Source organism: Mus pahari, chromosome 2, assembly GCF_900095145.1.
Source record: "Mus pahari chromosome 2, PAHARI_EIJ_v1.1, whole genome shotgun sequence".
Classification (NCBI taxonomy): Eukaryota; Metazoa; Chordata; class Mammalia; order Rodentia; family Muridae; genus Mus; species Mus pahari.
Window position 1 is genome coordinate 94,475,484 of NC_034591.1, and position 22,866 is coordinate 94,498,349.

Genomic DNA, 22,866 nt, shown 5'->3' on the forward strand with positions numbered 1-22,866 from the left:
TCAAGAACATCTCTCAGATCTTTACAGTTCCATACTCTTCCTTTAAGGTCATGATTTACTAATTCCTCCAGAGTTTAAATGACTATTTGAGGGACAGTCATGTATTACTGCTTCAGTTTTAATGTGAAATGTCCCCCTCAGGTTCATGAAACAGGGAGTTAGTTACTGGAGGATGCTTTTGGGGAAATGATCAGAATCCTAAGTGCACTGACATAATTGGTGGATTGTTCCCTTGATGGATTCATAATATGGTGGTATTAATGGGAAATGACAAGCAGTAGGAAGATAGGCCTATATTGAAAGCCACCTCCACCAGGGTGGAGGTTTGTGAGGGAGGCTGTCTTTAAAGGTGAGCACCCTTTGCTCCATGCTTCCAACTGCCTCAAGCTGGGTCCAGAAGCAGAGACACGTGATCCTGGATGAACCAACATAAATGGTGAACTGGTCTTTCAAGGCATTTTAGTTGCAGTAATGAAACCTCAACTAATAAAGTTACCTTTAACTCCCAGTTTCCCTAAATACTTAACGCTCCTAATGTGCAATTTTCTTGCTCTGAAGCTTCCTCAAAGAACAGAAAGATGAGTCAGTTTGTTACTTTGCAGATTTTGAAACAGAGGTGTGAAAGTGAATCACCTGGTGTGCGTTTAGAAGTTGGTAGTTAATTAGATATTCTAAGATCCTACTTTATCATCTTTATTCAAGAAGTCTGCAGTTTAGCTCAAGTTCTGCATTTCACAGCCCCCTCCTACCCCTAAGCTGAGATTTTCTTGCAGATGTTCTGGTCATTAAAAAGGATAAAGGAACACTGGTTGAATAACAGTAGTAGTAAAAACACTTTCTACCCTTCTCTGACATTTGGTCCAGTCAACCATATAAAAGATTAGTATGATTTTTTTTTTCTACTGGTTTGCTCTTCTGAGATATACTTTCTCTTCTTCCTGAAAAAACTTGTATTCCACAGTAATTCTATATAAGTAAAGAATATATATATGTACACATATACATATATGTGTATAAATTATACATATACACACACATATATATGCATATATATACATATATATATATATATATATATATATATATATATATATCAAACATTATTTTCACTCCTTTGCCCTTCTACATGAATGTTCAAATTATCTTGTATTATATTTATTTCAGGGAGATTATTATAATGTGTCAGTGTTACTTGTTTTAGATATGTTTTCCATGATAATTTCCTCTATGTATCTATATACTACCTCTAATAATAGACATCATATACGTATTCAGTTCGTGTTAACTTACAGATCTGATTATTTCTATAATAATCTAGAAGGATGGTTGCTTGGATCTGAAGAAAAAGAACAATGTCAACTATTTTTGGAGCAAGTAGTTCTCATATCACTACCTCTTTTCATGATGTATAATATCTTTGAAAAATAATTCAAGTTTTATTTGAACTTTTTATTGAACAATTAGTACTAACGATTTCTTTTTTTGCTTTGGAAAGCTGCTTTTGATCAGTAAACTTCAGTGTTCTCACATAGTCACGTTTTTGCCTGTGGGGGAAAAATGATTTCCTGAGATAATAAACATCTAAAAGGTAATTTTGATGTCACATTAAGAAACTAGAAAGCATTTCACAGAATTGGTGTGAGCCAAATCCTTATTTAGTTACAAAGCCCTGAGAATCTGGGAAAGGGGCTAGGCTGCAGAATGGTTCTATTCATGGAAATCTAGTCTGTTAGAAAGGTCAAAATAGTACCTTGGACGAATTTAGATGACAAGAAAATGAGGCAAACTGCACACTGCAAATCATCAGTGAGTCTACACCACAGGGGCTTTTGGATAAATTCTTGTTTGTTCATTGTATAAATCAGATCTAAAACAATAATCTCTTTCTAAGTGTATCAGGGAAGAGATTACATAATCACATACGTATTTAAACTTTATCAACGGTGGCTTCTTTAGGACAGAGAATCTGACATGATTCTTGTATCATACATAGAATGCTTCTCTTTGCCTTCTAAAACAATCTTTATTACAGATGCTCATTGGCTTGAGGACTTTCCATCACCATCTTACACTTCTAAGCCTGCCAAGGATGTCTCTGGGAAAATTTTCCCTTTATTCTCATCAGAGATCCCATTAGTCTTGGGGCTGGTCCTTTCCCCTCAACTCTCTTCCACAGTTGTGGGTGGGCATGGTCACATAACATTCTCTGTAACTGACTATTTAGTTTTATCTTCATAGAAGACAACTGCTAGCTTCTTAATTTCTCTAAGTGGAGTGTGTCTTATATTAAACATATGAATAAGTCAGAAATAATTCAGGAAAAGTACAAGACATCCATTAAAAGTACAAGTCAGTAGTGACTTTAGGATATAAAACACAGCATACCCTTAAGTCCATTAATTGATTTGTTTGTTTTTCTGGTTTTTTGTTTTTTGTTTTTTGTTTTTTTCTCTCTTAAAGACCTGCATTCTTCTCTGGCATTCTCATGTACAATATTGCAAATCAACATTGCCATTCCAAGACTACTAAGGTTTCCACTTCTCATAAAGTCATTCCATAGCCCTTGATTCAATGAGTTTGTTCTTCTCACCCAAGCAAGTTTACAGTCTAAATGTAGTTCCTGAGATACTAAATTCTGGAAATTTATATTACATTAGGGTTTAAAGAAACTTTTACTGAGTAAACTAAACTTAGTTTAGGAGCTCACAGGGGTACTTCTTAGTTACTTGAGCATTTACTATGTTAGCTTCCAAGTTGTCACTTGGGAAATGTTTAGAGTTCCCACAGTTGGACATTTCCCAAGATTCAAGTAAGGAGTTCTTTTATCTCCTGTAAAGTTCATAGCTTAGTACTTACTAATTCTCCACTCATCAATACTTATTCATGATAAGTATTTATGAAGAAAAATACTTAGTATTTAGTAAATATGTATCTATTAATGCCAAACAATTTAATTCTAAAAACATAAAAGTATTAACTTCTAAGCAAACCACTGTTTCAAAATAGCACAGCCACTTTCATGATACTATTTCTCCTTACATTTCAGTTCATTCAGAACTAAGTGTGTTATAGAGAACAAGTTAATCAAATGATGGTTCAATACCAAAGAACATGCACTATATTTATATATAGTATTAACCAGAAACATGACACCAGATGGAGGGTATATTTTAAAATCTATTTTTGAATAAACTTTTTAAGAATTGGATATATGTCCAATATAAAAACTATATTTTGTCAAAAATTCAGTACTCTTCTGGGCTACCATTAGTTCAAAAAATCATGAAAATAGAGAATTTTGGGGTATATGTACATAAGACTGCATGATTTATAGACCATTTACCTACTTAATACATTCAAAAGCAGATGCCTTCCCCCAAGCTTTATCTTTGACTTTTGATAAACCTAACCAGTCAATGACAGGAAAAGAATCAACATATCAATGGCAGATCTTCATCAAATACAACTTCTGTTACAATACACCATCTCCTTTAGAGTAAATCATGTGTATGAATTTTAAAACTATAATTTTAATACATACAAAATACACAAAGAACACTGGACATCACTATAGATGGAACATGCACATGAAATCAACAAGTGCATGCATGACACATTCCATGAGAGACTCTCTGAGATTGCACAAGCGTACAACACAACCACTCCCAACTCACGAAGTTTAAAGATGATTGTGTTCCAAAAGTTTGGAAAATATTGCCATTTCTTACCTGGCAGCTGTGTGAGGGGGTTGATAAAAGACATTAACAACTTGAGCTATGAGAACACATCCTGTTTTTCTAACACAGAAACATTGCTCCTACCAGGGATTCAGGGGTGTAATGCTTTTATTGAGAGATTTGATGGGGATAACTAAACATGTAAGACTTGGCATTCTCCTGTGCATAGCAACATTAGCTTGACTGCTGGTGATTAGAACCCAAACCTTCCTGTTGGCTAATATGGCTCTATTTTTCTTCACCAAGTCTTAACGTTCTAAAACTATAATCAGTCCTTTAGACTCGGCATTAAACAAAGAAATTAAGTCAAGAAACACCAAACTGCAGGTGCCAATTCTTGGTATCAAATCTAAAATATAAAAGTCAACAAATCTGGTATAAGATAATATAGATTCTACAAAATACAGAGAAACTTAGTTCATCTGAAACTATGTCTCTTTAAGGTTGTGGCTATGGCTCGGTGGTAGAGTGCTTGTTAAGCATTCAAGAGGCCCTGGGATCAATTCCCAGCACCACATAAAACTTGGTATGTTTGTGTCCATCTATAAGCACAACACTCAGAAGATAAAGGATCAGAAATTCAAGATTATTCTTAGCTATATAACACCATTGAAATCATGCTGAGATTTATGAGACCTTGTTCCGTAAAACAAAGTAAAACAAAAAGGGATCTCCGTTCAAACTGTCCCCATTTTGTCACCACAAGTGTGCATGAATAAATGCCTAATTAAGGATCTATATTTTGAAAAACATACATGACAGCCTTTTTGTATATTTTATAATCCATATCTAAATGTGTCCATCTCATTCCAAAAGGCCTTTATGTTCTGATGTTCAATAAAAAAAGAAAAAAAGAAAAGAACCCATATCCACCCCAGTCTTCCCCCATCTCTTGAAAGGTGTAGTGCATTTATGAAGCCCCTTTGCCTTCTCAGACAAAAAGCCTCCAGCTCCAGAATTTTAATAAGTACCCAGGAGAGAGCGAGAGAGGAAGCCAGAGAAAGGCTCACTCCACTTCATCTTTTCTCTATAAATAGTGAGGAATATGAGGAGCTAATCAGCATCAGAAACTCAAAGAACAGCAGCTTTCCACACATCCTAACCAAGTGACCCCGTAAGACAGTGATGTTACAACACTTAACAGCAACAATAGCATATATACATATAAAAAATAATATATTTGGTTGTGGCACCTTAAAAATGGCAAATCCTAAACTTGTAGGAGTGGTGACTTTTTTCATTTAAAAAGTGACTTTTTTCAAGGCATAGAGGTAGCTTTCATTTTCTTACATCTAAATCAAGCATGTTGAAAATTCAGATTCTTTACTTTTCACTCTTGTGATTTTAGAAGTACTCAATAAGTCCAAAAGTCAATGCCAATAAAGGACATTTCATAGCCCTGAAATTTTATTAGAAAAAAAAAAAGCTTGATTAGCTTTCTTCAGGGAATATATAGAGATGGTAGAATGGTCTCTACACATTTCACACTGGAGGTAACTTTTAGGCTTAATGCAAAGAGAGACTGAAAAACAATGACAACATCATGTCTACTTCTCAAGTTTGGATCACAGTTGACGTTTACCTCTGCATTGAGATTCCTAACCTTTGTCAAAAACCAATAGGACCTTTGCCCAAAGTTGATTAAGTCAAGAGAGTTTTAGCTTGCATATGTTCATTTGTCTGGCATCCTAGCCCAGCCCACCCCTACCCATCTTCAGATAATGACAGCAAGAGATATTAGATTATAAAGTGAAGTCACTTACCATGGAGGAGTCACTGCTTCCACTCCCGATTGGAGCTCCCTCAGCACAGGTTGGGAGGTGGGTAGAAAGTTGACTAGCCCTGCCCCCATCTATGACATCACAATCTACCTCATAAAAGGTAGTGAAAGTGCTCTGAACTCCTGTCTGATTTCCGAGAGATACAGAAAAGAGAAAGTGAGAGAGAGAGCAAGAGAAAAAAAATATCCCGTATGCTACTTGGGAGGGAACTGGGGAAATGGAGGAGGGAACAACTGGGAATTACCTAGGAGAAAGAGGTTATGAAGGCCTTAGGTGCTGAAAGAGATATGTGCTGGCTTTTTTGATATTAAGCAGCCAGGTCATGCGGATTCCTCTTTAGGGAGACAACAGGTAAAGGCACCATGTATGAGAAGAATGAAGAAGCACCCTTTCATGCCCAGCAATGTCAGGGATAGTTAAATGGGCTCAGAAGGAATGACTCCTCTATTTAAAGCATTGAACATTGCCAAGAGAGAAAGCAAGGGTGGTTTGTAGCTCTTAAACCCTGGAACAAAATGTGGAGAGTCCAGGTGCCTTGCTTAGAGGTTCCAGTGTCTTGCTGTGTAAGGCTAGCCAAGGTCTTCACCTCTATACATAACCCAGCTTGTGGTATGAAAGGGATACTTACCTCATTCATTGTGGAACATTCATTATTGTAACAGCAAGTTTTTACTATTGTTTTGGTACCCAGTGGTGGGTTGTGTAATGGCATGATTGAAAAGATAAGCCAATAATCAATGCTCATTTCTAACTTTAGAATTAATCCTTACATTTTCTTAATATTTTTCTAGCTGTTTGGTTTTTGTCTTCTTTTGTTTTACATTGGTATCAACTATACTGTATATCTTCACTGGGCCTATAGAGCTCACTTACAAAAAACTACGGGAAAATCAAATGTAAAATTCTTACAGTTCCCAAATTTTCAGTATGTTCCTTCTCGATGTTAAATCCATGTGACTCAGAAGGTAACTACCTGACCAAACATCCTTGAAGTAGACAGTTCTGACCTATGGGCAGCACTTTAATGTCCGTGTCAGTTTTATCTCAGTCAAGGTGCAGCACAGAGAGATAGAACTATAATTTCTTCAAGTAATAGCTTAGAAATATAGAAATATAAAATACTACAAGTTATGAGGCAGGAACTGTTTAAAGAAAATATGTGGTACTGAAGACCAGTTCCTGTTTAAAATAGAAGCCAGTGCTGCTTCTATTTAGTTCAGTGGATCTAAAACTGTGAACTATGAACCCTTTAGGGGTCACATAGAAGATATCCTAGATAACGTATATTGACGTTAGAATTCATAATAGTAGCAAGATCAAACTTAGGAAGTGCCCACCAAATAATTTTATGATTGGAGGTCACTACAACATGAGAAAATGCATTAAAAGTGTATTAATTAAAGGGTTGCAGCACTAGAAAACCTGAGAACCACTGGTTAGTGGAATACATGAAAAGCAAAACTCTTTGCACAGAAAACATGCTAACAAACAGTAAAAATAAAAATAATAACTTTTAGATTGCCAAAGCCTGTTTGTATATGCAAACAAACAACCAAATCTTTGATTTTAAATCAGTGTGTTTCAATTTCTAACTCTTTTGTTTATCACACATATGTATATTACAATAATTACAATAAAAAGTTATGCAATGCTGCCAGGAAGTTACTAAATTTGAATTAATAATAGAGTTAGAAACATCCTCAGCTTCCAAATCACTGTTGGGGACATTTAAACAAACATTATTAAAGAATTCAAGAGGACATCAAAGAAAAAAATTATCCAGTGTATATGTAAAAGGAAATTTTCTCTCATCTGACATTTCTCTCATTTGAGTTAGAGAAATCAAGGATACTCTCTATATATTTTCCTTGCTGTATTGATGTATTTCCATTTTGTATAATTCCGTGAATAAATTCAAATTTCGTATACAATAGCATCTTGAAACTAATGACCCTATGAAAAACTCTTAGTTTTTACATGTTGAATCATTGATTAGTTGGCTTATCTTAGCTAATTTTAATAATTTGTAATGTGCCACTGGTTTTAGATAATAAGCATTGCCTGATCTTTTTCCTATTGTAAAGAATATACAAGCCAATTATGGCTGTTATTTTTAGGGATGATTATGAAATCTTAGAAAATTGAATCATCTCAAATGTTTTAAACATGTAAAGGTCATAAAGATTAATGATGCAATCTCCCATTTTCCAATAAACACCTTAAGATTTTTGACTACCCAATAGAGAAGTTACAATTCTTTACCATTACAGTAAAAGAACAAAAATTGGGTTAAGTAGTTTTAAAATATGGAAATAGAACATATGGAAGTTAGACTATAATTTGTAAGTATTTCTTATTGGCTGCCTATTGATAATTTGAAAATGAAAAAAAAAATGTCTTCAGGAACCCAATGCAAAACTAGGCTGCATCAAAAAGATGCTCAGTAATAAACTGTGCTGACGTTTTAGGTGAATTTTATGTGACTGAAAGTGAAAATGCTTGTAGTAATGAAATTAGGTAAAAAATAAAAACCGGTCACTTGCTGTGATGCAGGATGCAATCCAAGGTTCTAGCCCTTTGACAGCATTCGTACAATCCAAGTTTGACTTCAACTAAAAATTTGTTGCCTGGTTTCCATGATATTAAACAAAATGGATGAGAAATCTCTCCAAGATAAGACCTCAAGTGAGTTTAAGATGCCAGGCCAGAGTTTCTGTCTTTACAGTTACAATGTTCATCTGACCAAAGACATATAGGATGACTTTAATTTCTTTGTGTTAATGAATACAATTTGATTTCTAATGCAGACTGAAAAGAGACCTTTGAAAAGATAGGGATGTTTTACAAGATTGATCTTCAGATGCCTATGCAAACTAATTGAACTTGGAAAAAGCAAAGCTAGGTCCACAGATTGACCACAGTGTTATTATTAAAGAAAATTACCTCAAGAAGATGAGTCTTAATAAACAATCTTCAGAAGCATGATTCAATCAGTTCCTATGTAAAGGCATAATTGTTTGTTTTGTGGTACTATATTATGTCTAGATATGAGAGAAGAAAAGAATAGATAGACATTCCTTAATAAAGAAACCACACCAGAACATCTCCAGGATAGTCATTCCCAGAGACACAATAGGTTTGCCAAAGAAAGTGGATGAATGAGGTTAAGACACAGATCATACAGATTTGACAGAACATCTAACCCTAGTCCAGTCAACTTCATTATCACAAGGCATCTGCATAGATGAAGGTATTCAAAGAAAAAGAATAAAACAAGATATACTATTGACGATGAAAGATTTAAAAATCTTAATTAAGAAAGCTTGCCTTCTAGAAAATGGGATTAAGATGAAAGATTTGAATACCTTTACTGCCTAAAAGGAAAGTGACTGTTCAAGATTAGAGTAAGATGATGTGTTTTTGAAGCATTTTTAGACAATCCGAAATAAAAATACCTCCACATTGCCCATCCAGAAGCCTTTCCTATTTACAAGATACATGGACCATAATGTATCACATATTTCTCTTCTAATGGCTGTGATCAAAGCCATATTTCATAAATCATTTAAATTAGGCTGGAGAAAGAACTTGATAAAATAATCTATGGGGACAGAATGTAGACATCAGTAAACCACACTTTTAAATTCAGAATGCAGTAAACCAGGAGAACAGTGGAGGCACAGAGGTAGCCATCAGAAGATGCCATGACATCCCAAGAGCGAAACCCAAACACCCCAAAACTAAGAAAACACATAGGAAAAGAGATAGGATATATAGTCTAATAAAACACAATAGAAAGTATCCTCCACAATAATTATTTGCTAGTACAGAGATGAGACAATAAAAAAATTCTAAATTCAAGAAAACAGGAACTATCCCATGTAGATGAGAAACAAATGCAGTTCTTTAGATTGCTGATTGTTAGTCTGTCATTGGAAGGTAGGATTACATTGGCACATATTCCATATGAAAGCTATCCCATCTACAGGTTCATATATATTACTAACAGCAGACACACTGATCATCAGAACCTATGAAATATTTTCTACAAAATGATGCATGCCAGGAGAAATTTCAACTCTTTATCACGAGGACTTGCACTAACAATGATCCTGCTTAGAAAAATACTAATTTCAGAACTTAGCCAGATCTAGCACTGAAAAGAGCCCCTCCTGTCAACACTGATGTGTTCTTGGGCATTTTTAGTAATAGCAAATACACACAAAATAAACAATGAAATCTACAGCTCATCTTTTGTATATATCTCAATAGTGAGTCTCTGTTTTATCTAGTTAATATTTACAGCATTTTAGAAAATATTTCATCTGTTTCCTTCAGTCTCCTTTCTTCACTCTAGAAGCTTTGCTGGGGAGCAAATCAAAGTGAGAGATCACAAAACTACTCTAAATTAGCAAATGAAGTACAGACTTGTTTTGAATATAAACCGATTGTAACTGTGGCTAACACTGATAAATTCTATAATACAAGAGAACCAGAAAGCCAATGCTGTATTTCTATGTACTTTAGTCACTGAATGCTTTGACCTCTGTTATATGGATCATGGTTAGGAAAGATGTACACATAAAACTACTCACTCTCACATGTTCAAAACTATTCAAATTGTTCCCTTCAAAATGTCTAAGCATTATTTTAAACTTTTTGTTTTTGTTGTTCACTAAATACCAAAAGCCAAGGCCCTGAGTTTGCTAGGCAAATGATGAATCACTGAGCTAAATTCTCAAATTCTACACAAAAGTATTCCTTTAAATATTTACAATAATGGAGAACTTGGGATGCAACTTTAAAAAAACTCTCAAAAGTTAACAGTCCTCAAGATTAGAATGTTCCTTATATTAATACTTTATAAGACATTACTACTTCCAGAGGTTTCTCTAAGTTTCACAGAATTTGCAAGATATAGCCAATTATCTCCTTTCTTTTAGCTAACTCCACGAATACAGTTTCTAAGTTTCTTTTACAAGGTATTATTAACTGGCTGTTACATAATTCTCAAAATATCACCTGAAATCTGCGGCATTAGTTGATAATAGATTAAGGTGTTAATTATTTGTTTTCTTTCTTTTAATTAGAGGCTCTCACAACTCAAAAATGTCTAATACTCAGAGGAATGAGTGAAGATGCTCATAATTCTGACCCATATATTCTGTTTAAAGCCAATAACCCTTTCTAATCTTATAGATAATAAGATCGTTGTAATAATTGTTATTAATTGTCAACTTGATAAGATCTAAAATAATCTGAGAGATGGACCTCTGGGCATGTCATTGGGGAATTTTCTTGATTTGTTTTTGTTTGTTTGTTACTTGCCATAGCAAGACCCATTTTAATTATGTATGAAACCACACTCAGGGCAAGGGAACCAGCATGGCATTAACTGGAGAAAGTGAGCAATGTAATATATTCTCTGCTTTCCCAGTATACAGGTCCTCAGTTTATTCAAGCTCCTATAGCCCTGATCTTCCCAGCATGATGATCTGTCCTCTTAACCTAGGATGTATAATACATCTTCTTCTTTTAAATTGCTTTTATCAAGGTATTTAAATCCCAACAAAAGAAAATAAAACCAGTAGCAGCCTTCAAACTCAACTAAAATTAAGTGACCAGCCCTATACATTTTTAGATGATGTTACTCAATGAATATGGTAAGGACAGTAAATACAGCTCAATCATAAACATGTCCACATAAACTAGGTCATTTTACTTGGCTCATGTCCTGGCTTTCCCACAAAGACTGCATTTTTCTTCTTTTCAAAAGAATATATTGACACAGTCCTTTTGTATATATAAAATAATTCAGTATGATCAACCCCCTCATCTCTCAGTGAATAATTTCTTTCAATAGGCAGTATAGTGGTTTAAATGAAAATTGTCCCTAATAGTATTTGAACACTTTGTCTACAGTTGGTAGCACTGTTTGGAGAAGTTATAGAACCTTTAGCAGGAGGAACCTTGCTACAATTAGTACATTACTGGTAGGAGCTTTGAGGGTGTGTCACCTCACCCTGCTTCCTGTTCTTTCTTCCCACACCTTGCTGACATACCTTCCCTAACAATATAGACTTCTCCCTCAGGTTGCTTTAGGCCATGGCTTTTTTATTACAGCAACAGACATGCAAATGAGAAAAAATAGAATTTAGTATATTGCTAAGTTGAGAACTGCCATCACAGAGTACAGAACTGAAGAACCACTTCTTACATTGGATCAGTGTGCCATAACCTTTAGCTTAAGGCAACTTGAATTTAGATAGGCAATAAACTAGGCAACTAATACCGCAGATCTCTATAGCACCTAAGAAGAATTTTTACTGTTCTATTAAAATCTTAATTCCCTATTTCTTCAAAAATTTAAGTTTGCACAGGTTATATGTCATGATAATGTCTTGCAAGAATATTTTTCTTTAAAAAAATGTTTATTTTTTCCTAGAAGAATTTGTAAATAAAAACCTAATACATTGGGTGTACTGTGATGAATGTGAGTATAAAGTGGGATGGAGGATCAGCATGTAAGTACACACTGCAGTTTTCCATCATAACATATCAGAGGGAAGTCTTTGGGGCAAAAGTTTACATCTTGTGACAACTCACTGTACCAATAACATATGTACTAAGAACTGTTTCTATTTTGTAGCCGACAAATATCTATTTTCTTACTGTAGCACAGAACATGCTCCCCAATCCAGATTTATTTTCTGGAATTACTCACTGCCTATAGATATGGACACAGACTGTTAAAAGTTTAAGGAATGTAGGCCCTTTAAGCCTGAATACTTAATGCCTCACTGGCAAGAAGATGAGAATAAAATTTTTTGGAATTGCTGTGACGTTCTTAAATGTACATCCTTTTGTTCAAAAGATATCCAAAAACGTGTTCTAATTCTGTGTGGAACTAGCAATTTAGATTTCTGCCCCCTTTACTGTAGGATTTGATCACTGGAGATAATCAGGAATTGACTATAGCTAGAATCAAAAGATTTTTTTTTCCAAAAATAAAGATACTTAAAGTATAACTCTGCTTGGTTAGATGTAATGATTGTGTTCCAAGTATTATTTCATCATATATAACAAACAAACAACAACAACAAAAAACAAACAAAAAAACCCCAGAATCTCACAATTGATCAAAGAGCCCAGAAAAAACTATCAGTGGAGTGATCAACTACAAATGAAACTTCTATGTCACCACCTCCTCGCAAGGTTCACAAGCCATCTTGAAAGTGAAAGTATGTCTTATGGACGTGGCTGGCAGGACTGCTGCAGTCCTCAACTCATCTGCTGTGGTTACCTGTATAAGATCAAACTTGTCAACTTTTCAGCATGGAGGAAGACACATCAAGAGCCCCACCCTTAACTGAATACCTACTGATATGTAGAGGCTTCTGAGGGAGAATTAGTTTAAGGGAGTTGTAGATTGACTATACTCCAGTGAATGGCTACATACCCATGCATGTACAACACAAAGTGGACTCACAAAGTGGGCTATTAAAAAAAAAAAAGGAAGAAAGATAAAAGGGAGGGAGGGAGGAAGGAGGGAGGGAAGGAGGGGGAGGAAGGAGGAAGGAAAGAAGGAAGGAAGGAAGGAAGGAAGGAAGGAAGGAAGGAAGGAAGGAAGGAAGGAAGGAAGGAAGGAAGGAAGGAAAAAGGACATAGTAAGGTCTTGGGAGATGGCTCAGAACACTTAGATGAAATCTTCAGCACCCACATGGTGGATCACAACTGTAACTCCAGTTCTAGAGGATCAGACTCTGTCTTCTACCCTCATTAAGGCAAGCAAGACGTAGACATACATAAAGGTACTCACATGCATAAATAAAATGTATTTATTTTAAATAAGTTTTTTTGTTTTGTTTTGGGTTTTTGTTGTTGGTTTGCTTTTTGTTTGCTTGGTTTTTGTTTGTTTGTTTTGTTTTGAGACAGGGCTTCTCTGTATAGTCCTCGCTGTCCTGGAACTCACTTTGTAGATCAGGCTGGTCTCGAACTCAGAAATCTGCCTGCCTCTGCCTCCCAAGTGCTGGGATTAAAGGCATGTGCCACCACCACCAGGCCTTTTGTTTCGTTTTTAAAGACAGGATTTCTTGGTGAAGCTCTGGCTATCTTGGAACTCACTCTGCCGACAAACTTTAAATTCACAGAGATCCACTGCCTCTGTCTCCCAAATTGTGGGATTAAAGGCATGCACAACAACTGGCTGGCTGGTTGCTTTTATTTTTTAAGATGACAAGTTCAAGGACAGATATATAAGGTGTTAAGTGAAGGATTTGGTACCAAATTACACTGTATAAAATTTCCAAATAAATAATGCTACTTATTATTTTTATTATTATTTTTCCCTGAATTATTTTTTTTTAATTCAGGGAAGTACTTTATTACAACATTGTCTACCAAGTCAACTAAGACGTGTTCACATGGGTTCACAAAGACTGAAAAGGCAAGCATGGGGCCTGCAGGGTCTGCACCATATCCTCTGAATATATGGTATGGCTGTTAGCTTAGAGTGTTTGCAAGGTTTCTAACAGTGCAAGCAAGTGTATCTCTGTCTGCTTTGACTGCTCTTGGGAGTCTTTTTCTCCTACTGGTTTGCCTTGTCCATGCTCCTTAGGGGGGACTTTGCCTTGCCTTATTGTATCTTGTTTTGTCCCATTTGACTGCTGCCTTTTGGATGCCTGCTCTTTTCTGAACAGGAAATGGGGGTGGGGTGGGGTTTAGGGAACAGGGGAGGTAGGAGGGGGTTAGGAGAAGTGGATGGAGCAGAAACTCTGGCTGAGATGTACTATGTGAGGGAAGAATCTATCTCTGCTTAAAACAATAATCAAAATAACATGTACATTTTTTAAAAACTTTGCCTTAGAGGTTTGAAGACTTGCCTCAGTCAATTGAAGTCAGTTCCTTATGAGCAAGGAGACCTGAGTTCTATCTCCAGTATCACGTGAAAAGTCTAGCATTATGGCTTATGCCTATAACATAGCGCAGGAGGATACAAAGACAGGCAAATTTTTGAAGCTCATTGGTTGGCCACCAAGCCTTGCCTAATTGATGAGCTTCTGTCTTCATAGGATACACTTTCTCAAAACACAAAGCTAGAGAGTGTCTGAAGGAAGACACCCAAGGTTGACCTTAGTTGACAAGGATATGCATACCTATGTACAAATACCCACATGCAAACCTGTATAGCACTAAAATACATATACCACCATATACACATCCACTAAGAAAGGAGAAATATATATGTTGGCTCAATTTTCCTCCAATGATGATATAATGCTTTTACAATTAGGAGACTTTTATCCCTACTAAACTAATTTGGTACATTTTCATAAAGTTTCTCCCACCCTCCCCTTTTCTCCTTGCTTTATACTTTTTCCTCCCTAAAACTGATGTAAGAATTTAAACAATACTAAATTAAACAAGGCAAGTGCATATTTAAACCATCTAATCTTTTATGCCCATTTATTTTTTGCCATGTTTTTACCTTTCTGTTGATTTAAAAAATTGTGAATTATTTATAAGTGTGTCGAATTGATTGGCTTATAACACACCTAGTACCTTGAAATTTAATAAAAACTGTACCATTAGGTTGTTCAGAATTATATAAACCAACCTAAGGCTGTTCAAAGTTGTATAAGCCAACCTAAAATATAGAGTAACAGCCAGAGAATGAATACGTTTTAGTCAGTAGCTGTGAGGATGTGTCTGCAAAGATATACATCTTGAACTACTTCATTTCTGTAATTTCTATCATGCTCAGAGTTTTTATACACAGTCTTTCTCATGATTAGTTGAGTTTTTCTTCTCCAACATTTAAAGTCAAAAGCAGACATAGTAAAACAGCCCAATTCCAGCTCATCCATATAGAATCACATCAAACATCTGTATGGTGATACGGTATATATGTGTGTGTGTGCTCATTTTAACTTATGTTCACCATGCAAGCATAAAACATGACTCATGTTTTCAAACTCAAATCAAACTTTTCTTGGCAACTCAGATAATCTATCCAAATCTCTCTCCATTTGGCAGACTTTGACTTTCTGATTGTTTGCATATATTTCAAAGAAGAAGCCACATTGATGAACGCCATGTACATGGGAAACAAGTAAGATTCTGCAAATATTCTTTTTGATCATATGGGAAAGTACAATGACATCTCCTGAAAAATGTAGCAACGTTGTCCCAGTGGATAACAAAGTAAATGTAGCACACGGCACTGGTATAATTTTCTTGGCAAAATAATTGAGAATTTCTGTGTATGGGGTCTCATGTTCTTGACTTTCTGAACAGTGAAGGCAGTCATTTGTGGCTATTTTGCACAATATGTATATTGCTTTGAACTTCTCTCCATTGTGGCTATAAGTGAAAAAGGATGAAGACTTATATGAAAGCAGAAGTGGGAAAGACAGCAGGCTACAGATGCAGATGTGGCATCACACAGCAGTCAAGCTTGAAAACAAAAACCATGAGATGTCCCTAAGCAGGACCATAACTGAGCAGCATGACAGCCAATGTTCATAATGCACTTGATTCTAGATTATCATAGAGTTATAATAGCATTCCTCTATAAGAAGCCTTCTCCCATGCAAGGACATATGAGTTTTGCCAGTAAGACTCAAGGAAGGAAAAACAGGCTTCTTGAAGGTGTTTTTAATCTCAAACACCTCTGCAAATGCCAACAGTGCAAGTGATTCAAAGCCATGATGGTTTGGACTACATCTACATAACAAAAGGACAATGGAAATGAAGCTCTGGAGGCAGTGACAGACAATGGGTACTGAGAAGGTGATGGACAGCTGCTCTGCCAGGGAAAATATTTGCCCAGATGAGGTTGATGGAGTCTGAGATCCACAAGGATACACTGAGCATCCATGTCAATCATAAGATTTGAAAAGTAACAAATGGAAGCACATGAGGCAAGCTGAACAAAAAGCACTCCGTTTCACAGGTGCTATGGACAAATGGACACAGAAGCAGAGTGGTATGAAAAACTGTACCGTCAAGGCAGAAGATAAAAGGAAGCAAGGGAGATGCAATGTTTTGATCACTTCTTGGTGAGAGAGAATTGATCATCACCAGATAGACAGAAGGACACACTGCAAGACAAATAGCTCTTGGTTGGGAAAGAATGTTGAGGCAGGATCATTTTTGGAAATGCAAAGAGGTGACTATGCTTTGGGAAGAGGCACAAAATAGCCAACTGACTGAGCTCAAAGGTAGGACTTCATGGAACAGACTTTCCAGATGGGACCTCCATGCCAACCAGACAAGCTCTTTCCCCAGCTAGGTTTTCAGCAAGGCAAGCCACACAGGAACAGAAACACTCAGGATTGAGGATGATTCATATTTATCCACACAGATTTACCAAAATACAGAGTGTTGACTTTCCAAGACAACAGAAATGATTTCAGAAGGCCTTGAATATTTATTTGCTCATATTCATCATGTTGATAGGGTTATGTTCCTGCTCATACTGTAGGTACAGTGGCTGTATCATGGGTAGCTGGGAAAAGAACTAAAGGTGGCATGGCCACACTTTGCAAGTTGTAAATCATTAAAATAAATGTCACCTTGTGTAGAGAGAAAGGGGATGAAGGAGAAGAAGAAGCCAAGGTGAAGAACCTCAACACAAATATTTGGAATCTTGCCAAGAAATCCCAATTCTTCTAAACATTCCTTGAACTTCTTATTTCTATGCTTTGATGGAAATGGTTTAGATAATTATATCTTTATGAAAAGGAAAATATTAGGGTGGTCTACAAAAGAATCTATAGTATAGTGTTTACTAACTATGGACGGTTTTGGCAACAGCACATCAACCTGTATTAAATTCAAACAATTGACTATTAAGGGTTACTGATAACCTAGTATGCATTGGAACCTGATAAATGTCTCATCATCTCTGACATGTGAACCTCGTCCACATTTAGAGAGGCTGGCTCCTGAATCAAGCATGAAAATTACCAGCACTAACAATGGGGAAGCCGACTCACAATGAGTAAATATGCAATAGCCCCCCAATAACTATAATAGTCACAGCTTGGCAATGAGTTTCCAGACTATGAAATTAGTTTTCTTGTAAAGAATGGAGATTTTACAAGGCTAGTATAAACATAGGGTAATTGGAAAATCAAATTGCTCTTTGTGAGCTATTGTGAGGTCTGGAATAATGGAGATAACATTTTTTTTTTATGCTGTGAATCACTGTCATTTGGTGTTTTCAGGAGTACTGTTGCCAAGAATGCTTGCCTTAGAAGTAAAGCAGTAGGAACTTGACATTGTGAAGCCAAAATCCCAGCTTACCCCTGACACAATGAGCTCTCCTCCTAGGTTCTGAACCTCGGCCTTCACTTTGCTGCAGATGTTAAGCTGATGGCAGTACAAGGCAATCCGCTGAAGGTAGGCTAGTAAATCCTGCTTACATGCTGAATCAGGACACTATAAAACAAACAAACAAAAAAGTGATGTCAATTAGTAAGCGCTCTTCAATTTCTAACACTTACCGTTTAAAAGGCTTTGGTGTCACATCCTTAATTACATTCATTTAACTCCACTTTTCCATGATGCACTGGAGAAATGCCAGACTCAATGGTTTCAAGTGGCTAGCTACACTTGAGAAAGATTTTTAACCCATGAAGCCTCAGCAGTTACGGTTGCTTGCAAGAGATTTGCACAGAACCCCAAGAGTAAACACTCAAGCATGGGTTGGGGAAGAGTTTACAAGGTCCCACTCCGAGTTGAAGAACTATAAATAGTCCAGGGCTTCTGAGGGAAGGAGAGTCAGATTTCTGGAGTGAGGAATCCCTGGTAGTTGCCCATGCTGCAGTTGTCAGCTTTAGACCCCTATGCATAAAACTAAATGGAGCCAGTAGGTTATATATGTAAGCATATACATGCAATAACAATAAGTAATGAGAACTATCAGAAGAAGAGGACCTAAATATGAGGAGTTACAGGGTGCATGGGATAATGTAAAAGGTTGAGAAAGGCATATGTCAAAATGCTTTAGATTCAAGTATGAAATTTAAAAATATATATATTAGTAACACTCTTTTAAAATGGAAATGAAATGAAGTGGGGGGTGCTAGTAAAGACTACAACGTCTTATTGGGATATCCGTGTTACTCCAAACTGTTTTGTTAGCTCTCTTCGGAAATCTTAAGACAATTACTATTCTATGACTTTTTTTTTCTTTCTGTCTAGTTTTCTTCCACTTTCTCAACAGGAAGAAACACAGAAAAAAAAAAAAGGAACAGAAGCCAGAAGTCTGACACTTTGACAATCGGTTCTTAATCATGGGGTGGGGGGTTCAACTCAATTTCTTAGACAGAATATCTGTTTATTTTCATTTTCTAGGGAGCGCCCCAACTCACTAAGTCTGTTTTATCTGTTTACAGACTTTTTTCCTGCTTAACAAAAATTTTAGCAACGTACTAAACTCTTCAAACATGAAACTCTCAGATGGATTGTGGCCCTTGTAAGAAGAGGATCTGTAAGGCTATCTTTGAAACTAGTTGAAATAACCCCATAAATGTAGCAACAGAGGCCTTCAACCAGAATCAGTTCTCTTGGGAGGTTAATTTGCATTGTCATTTAAGTAGATAAATATCCATCAAGTGCACACAGAGCTCAGCTACTGATTTCTTTAAATATTTCCAATAGCTCTCTAAAATATTTCTGAGACTTCTAAGCTAGTGGTTACTGAGTAATTTTGTTACCACCAAATGTTCAACTTGAAATGCTTTCAGGTCATTGTTCTAGATACCTTTGCTATTTATAAAGTTACACACACACACATACACACACACACACACATACACACACACACTGTTCGATCCTTAGCACTTGTCATAAAAATAACACAGGGAAGAGTATGTGAGAATGACTGACTTAAGTTTTTTATAAGCTTTGGGATGGAAATTATTTCAACAATACCATGAAGCTGTTTTTTTTTTTTTTTATAACAACCAAATAAATAAATAAATAAATAAATAATTTTCTTTCATACATAATGCCTACTATTGTGATACATTTTCCCTAAATGTGTTTATCAAGGAAGCATCCCACAGAGTCTGTTTTTGGTTTTCTACAAGTATTTAATACTGTAATATTTATCCTACTCCTGAGACCCATATACTAGAAGGAATTAACTTTAAAATGATATCTCCCCAGAGGGCTGACAAAGCTTTCAATACAAATACCTTGCAGCAAATTAAACCAGGAGTTCTATCTCAATGGAGCAGTAATTAAAAATGCAGTGGTCCATAAAGCATTTATATTACATGCATATCTCAAATCTTCATAAAATATTTTCAGGCAAAATGAAAGCAACCAATCCAGTCTTTGGTAATATTCTGCTGTATTATTTATTTAAACTGAACCAGTTAAGCCATATTTTTAAAGAGCAGGAAAGACCAATAAAAATTTCAAAACACCCTGTATATCTAAAAAAGAAACATCTGTTTAGAGAAGACACTAACAAAATTTCCAGATATTTCATAGATAATGCCTGTAAATATGTCAGAAAGACATGGGAATATTTTTCATCTGTTTACTTCAAAAATCATGGTTGGTAGGACTAAATGTTCTACCTCCAAATCTAGAAATAACTATGGAATCCTCTTTCTCTGTCGCTCTTCCCTCCCTGTACATTTGAGCATGCCTATGTAGGATTATATGTATTTATATTATGATTATTATCAAAACTGGTTTGAGAATTGCCTCATAGCATGTTGTCAACAATTCAGTAATTAAAAATCCTAAATTAAAAAACAAAACCAGAAATTGAACTTGGGACTACAGAACTACACACATAAATATATGTAGAGATAGTTTCAAACATGGATATTAAATATGTAATGGAAAAGCCATTCAAACTTCATTGATTTTTGACTCTCGGGAACAAAAGAAACAAAATCCTTTCTGAGACATCTTGCAAAGTCACTCATCCAACTCTCATGGTACCACATACCCAGAGGCTACAAACATTTGCAAACACACCTCCATGCCTTTCTCTCCGGTTAGTGGCTGTCATCTTTTGTACATTCCATGTGGGTTCTCTGTCTTCTTTTTCTATTAGGCAAGCTCTCTATAATATTTATAAAATTTTCTAGAAAGAAGCTCAGGTTAACATTCTGAACTCTGACATTTGTTGCAACCCTAACATCCACAACATTATGGTTTGGTTTTCAACTGCTACAAATGATGGTGAGGTTTGTTAGGATAACAATGAAAATAACCTGAAGTTTTGAGAATAATTGCCTTCCAAGTTAGCAAATTTCTCGGAAACATCCCATTATGCTAGCTATCATGTATAAATACAATGAAAAGGGGTGTCTTTTAGGTCTTATTGAATATGTTATAATAGTTATTGAATCTTCGGATCAGAGTGGATAGCTTCTAGGGGGTCAGTGTTTTTATTGGTATTTTGACATGGAGTCTGAGAAGTTGGACAGAGAGTAAATAGAAGAGCAACTCTAATGTTAAAGAATGGAGAAAGAAATCTATAGCTAGGAACTGCAACTCAAAAATTAGGAGATTAGAAAAATTCACAGAGAAGAAACCAACCTTCTGTCTTTCAAGATGTGTAAAGGGTACCACCTTCTGAAGCTCATTCTTGTTTATTATTGAGTTACTATGTAATGCGAGTACATGTCACTTTTATTTCAGAATCTTATTTCGTATTTTAAGGTATATTTGCTTTGGAGTACTTCAGAATGCACACTATTCTTAACTGAGACTTGAAGGGATAATCGGTTATCTAGAAATGTCTGCTGCCTAATGTACCCTTACAAGAAATGTTCTAGCAGCAAGAGATGGATTCTAATGTTCTAGTTCAAGCCAGGCTGAATGAGAATTGCTGAAATATAATCAAATATTCTATGTGAGACAGAGAAAATTTCAAGTGCGTATTCTGGTATCCTGTAAAAACATAGGCGAGACATTGAGGATTTTATTTTTTTGATTTATTTGAGTCTGTGTGAAAACACACCTAAGATCTAGATTGTCGTTGGTCACAAGGATTAGTCCAATTTAGAGCAAAGCATAAATTATCATGAATGACAGAGTGCTATAGGACGATCAGTACTAACTAAAGGCAGTCGTGCTTTCTTACTAGCACACTTTCTTATGTTTAGCTTTTTGTCAACTTGACACAAGCCAAAATCATTGGAGAAGAGAGAACTGGTGAGAAATTAGCTCCATCACATTGGCAGGACTGTCAGCCATATTTTGATGAGCAGTTGCTGTGGGAGAGCCTATCCGACTGCTCTGTGCCATCTCTGGGCAGGTGGTCCTGGGGTATGAGCCTTATCTGTTTGCCCTCACGATGCTATATAATTGGTTTTCTGAATGGGAAAGGCTGTTTTACACTGTCACGTGTTTCAAGCCTTTTACGCCTCTTCCAGGTTAAAGCTGCCTTTGCCATGAACTCGACAGAAGCCAGCCTGTAAATGTTTAGAGACTACCTCCAAGTGCATTGGGCAAAGCCATTTTGTATGGTGCATAAAACTGTTCCCAGAACACTGGTGCTAATTAATGCCCATTCTCCCTTTTGTATTACCTGATCAGCCACAGCGCGCGCTAATTTGTCCATTCGAGAGCCTGCTTCTGCAATCTTCTTGGCAGCATTAATGACATCAGATGTATTTTTCAGTGGGCCTTTGCCTCTGAGAAAATATGTATCATAATTAGAATTCTAATCAATAACTGGCAGCAAATAAACACACCACATCCTTGGTCCAATGTGTTATTTCTGTATTTAATGCAGTCTGGCCGTGCTATTGAAAATTTCTTTGTTGCCTTAATGCACGCACACCTCTAGGTTGGTAGTCTAACTTGTTTCCTTGTATGGATTGGGGAAAATTAGTCGCCTAATTTCATATATGTATCCACATTATCATTCCACTATTTGTCAACAGTTCTCAATTAAAATTATCATCCCAAGAGGAAGGAACTTTAGCACCCAGTGGTATTCATGTGCTAGATGTTGTAATACAGAACACCTCACTGTGTGTACATGAAGCAACTGGTTACATTGCCTTCACAGCCAGGAAGCAGGGTATGGGGGTTGCATTCTGGGACTCAGTACACTTTCTGCATTTGTCAAAATCCTGTGCCCAAGGAATGGTAATGTGTCCTCATGCAATCAAGGAGGCTCATTCCCCGTCAATTAACAGAATAAAATAACCTTTTCCAGGTATTTCCAGAGGCAAAACTTAATATAGACAACCCTTTACAGATATGTCCAGAGACCAGTTTCCTATATGACTCCCCATTTCATCAAGTTGTTAGTTAACAACCACTCATCTCCACAGGCTTTCAGTGATGACTTCTAAAGCAGA

At 36.1% G+C, this 22,866-nt stretch overlaps 1 protein-coding gene across 2 annotated transcripts in view; it reads right to left on the minus strand.

The window, feature by feature from the left end:
• The window catches only part of Ctnna2 (catenin alpha 2), a 1,093,074-nt gene that overhangs the window by 16,489 nt on the left and 1,053,719 nt on the right, over nucleotides 1-22,866 (minus strand). The window contains exons 17-19 of one of the 2 annotated variants that reach the window (XM_021190425.1): nucleotides 22,086-22,191; nucleotides 17,828-17,962; nucleotides 5,501-5,644 (exon numbers count right to left, since the gene is read on the minus strand). In XM_021190425.1, the coding sequence (XP_021046084.1) occupies nucleotides 5,501-5,644; nucleotides 17,828-17,962; nucleotides 22,086-22,191 (385 nt within the window). The remainder of the gene's footprint in view (nucleotides 1-5,500; nucleotides 5,645-17,827; nucleotides 17,963-22,085; nucleotides 22,192-22,866) is intronic. The other variant, XM_021190430.1, reaches the window with a different exon arrangement.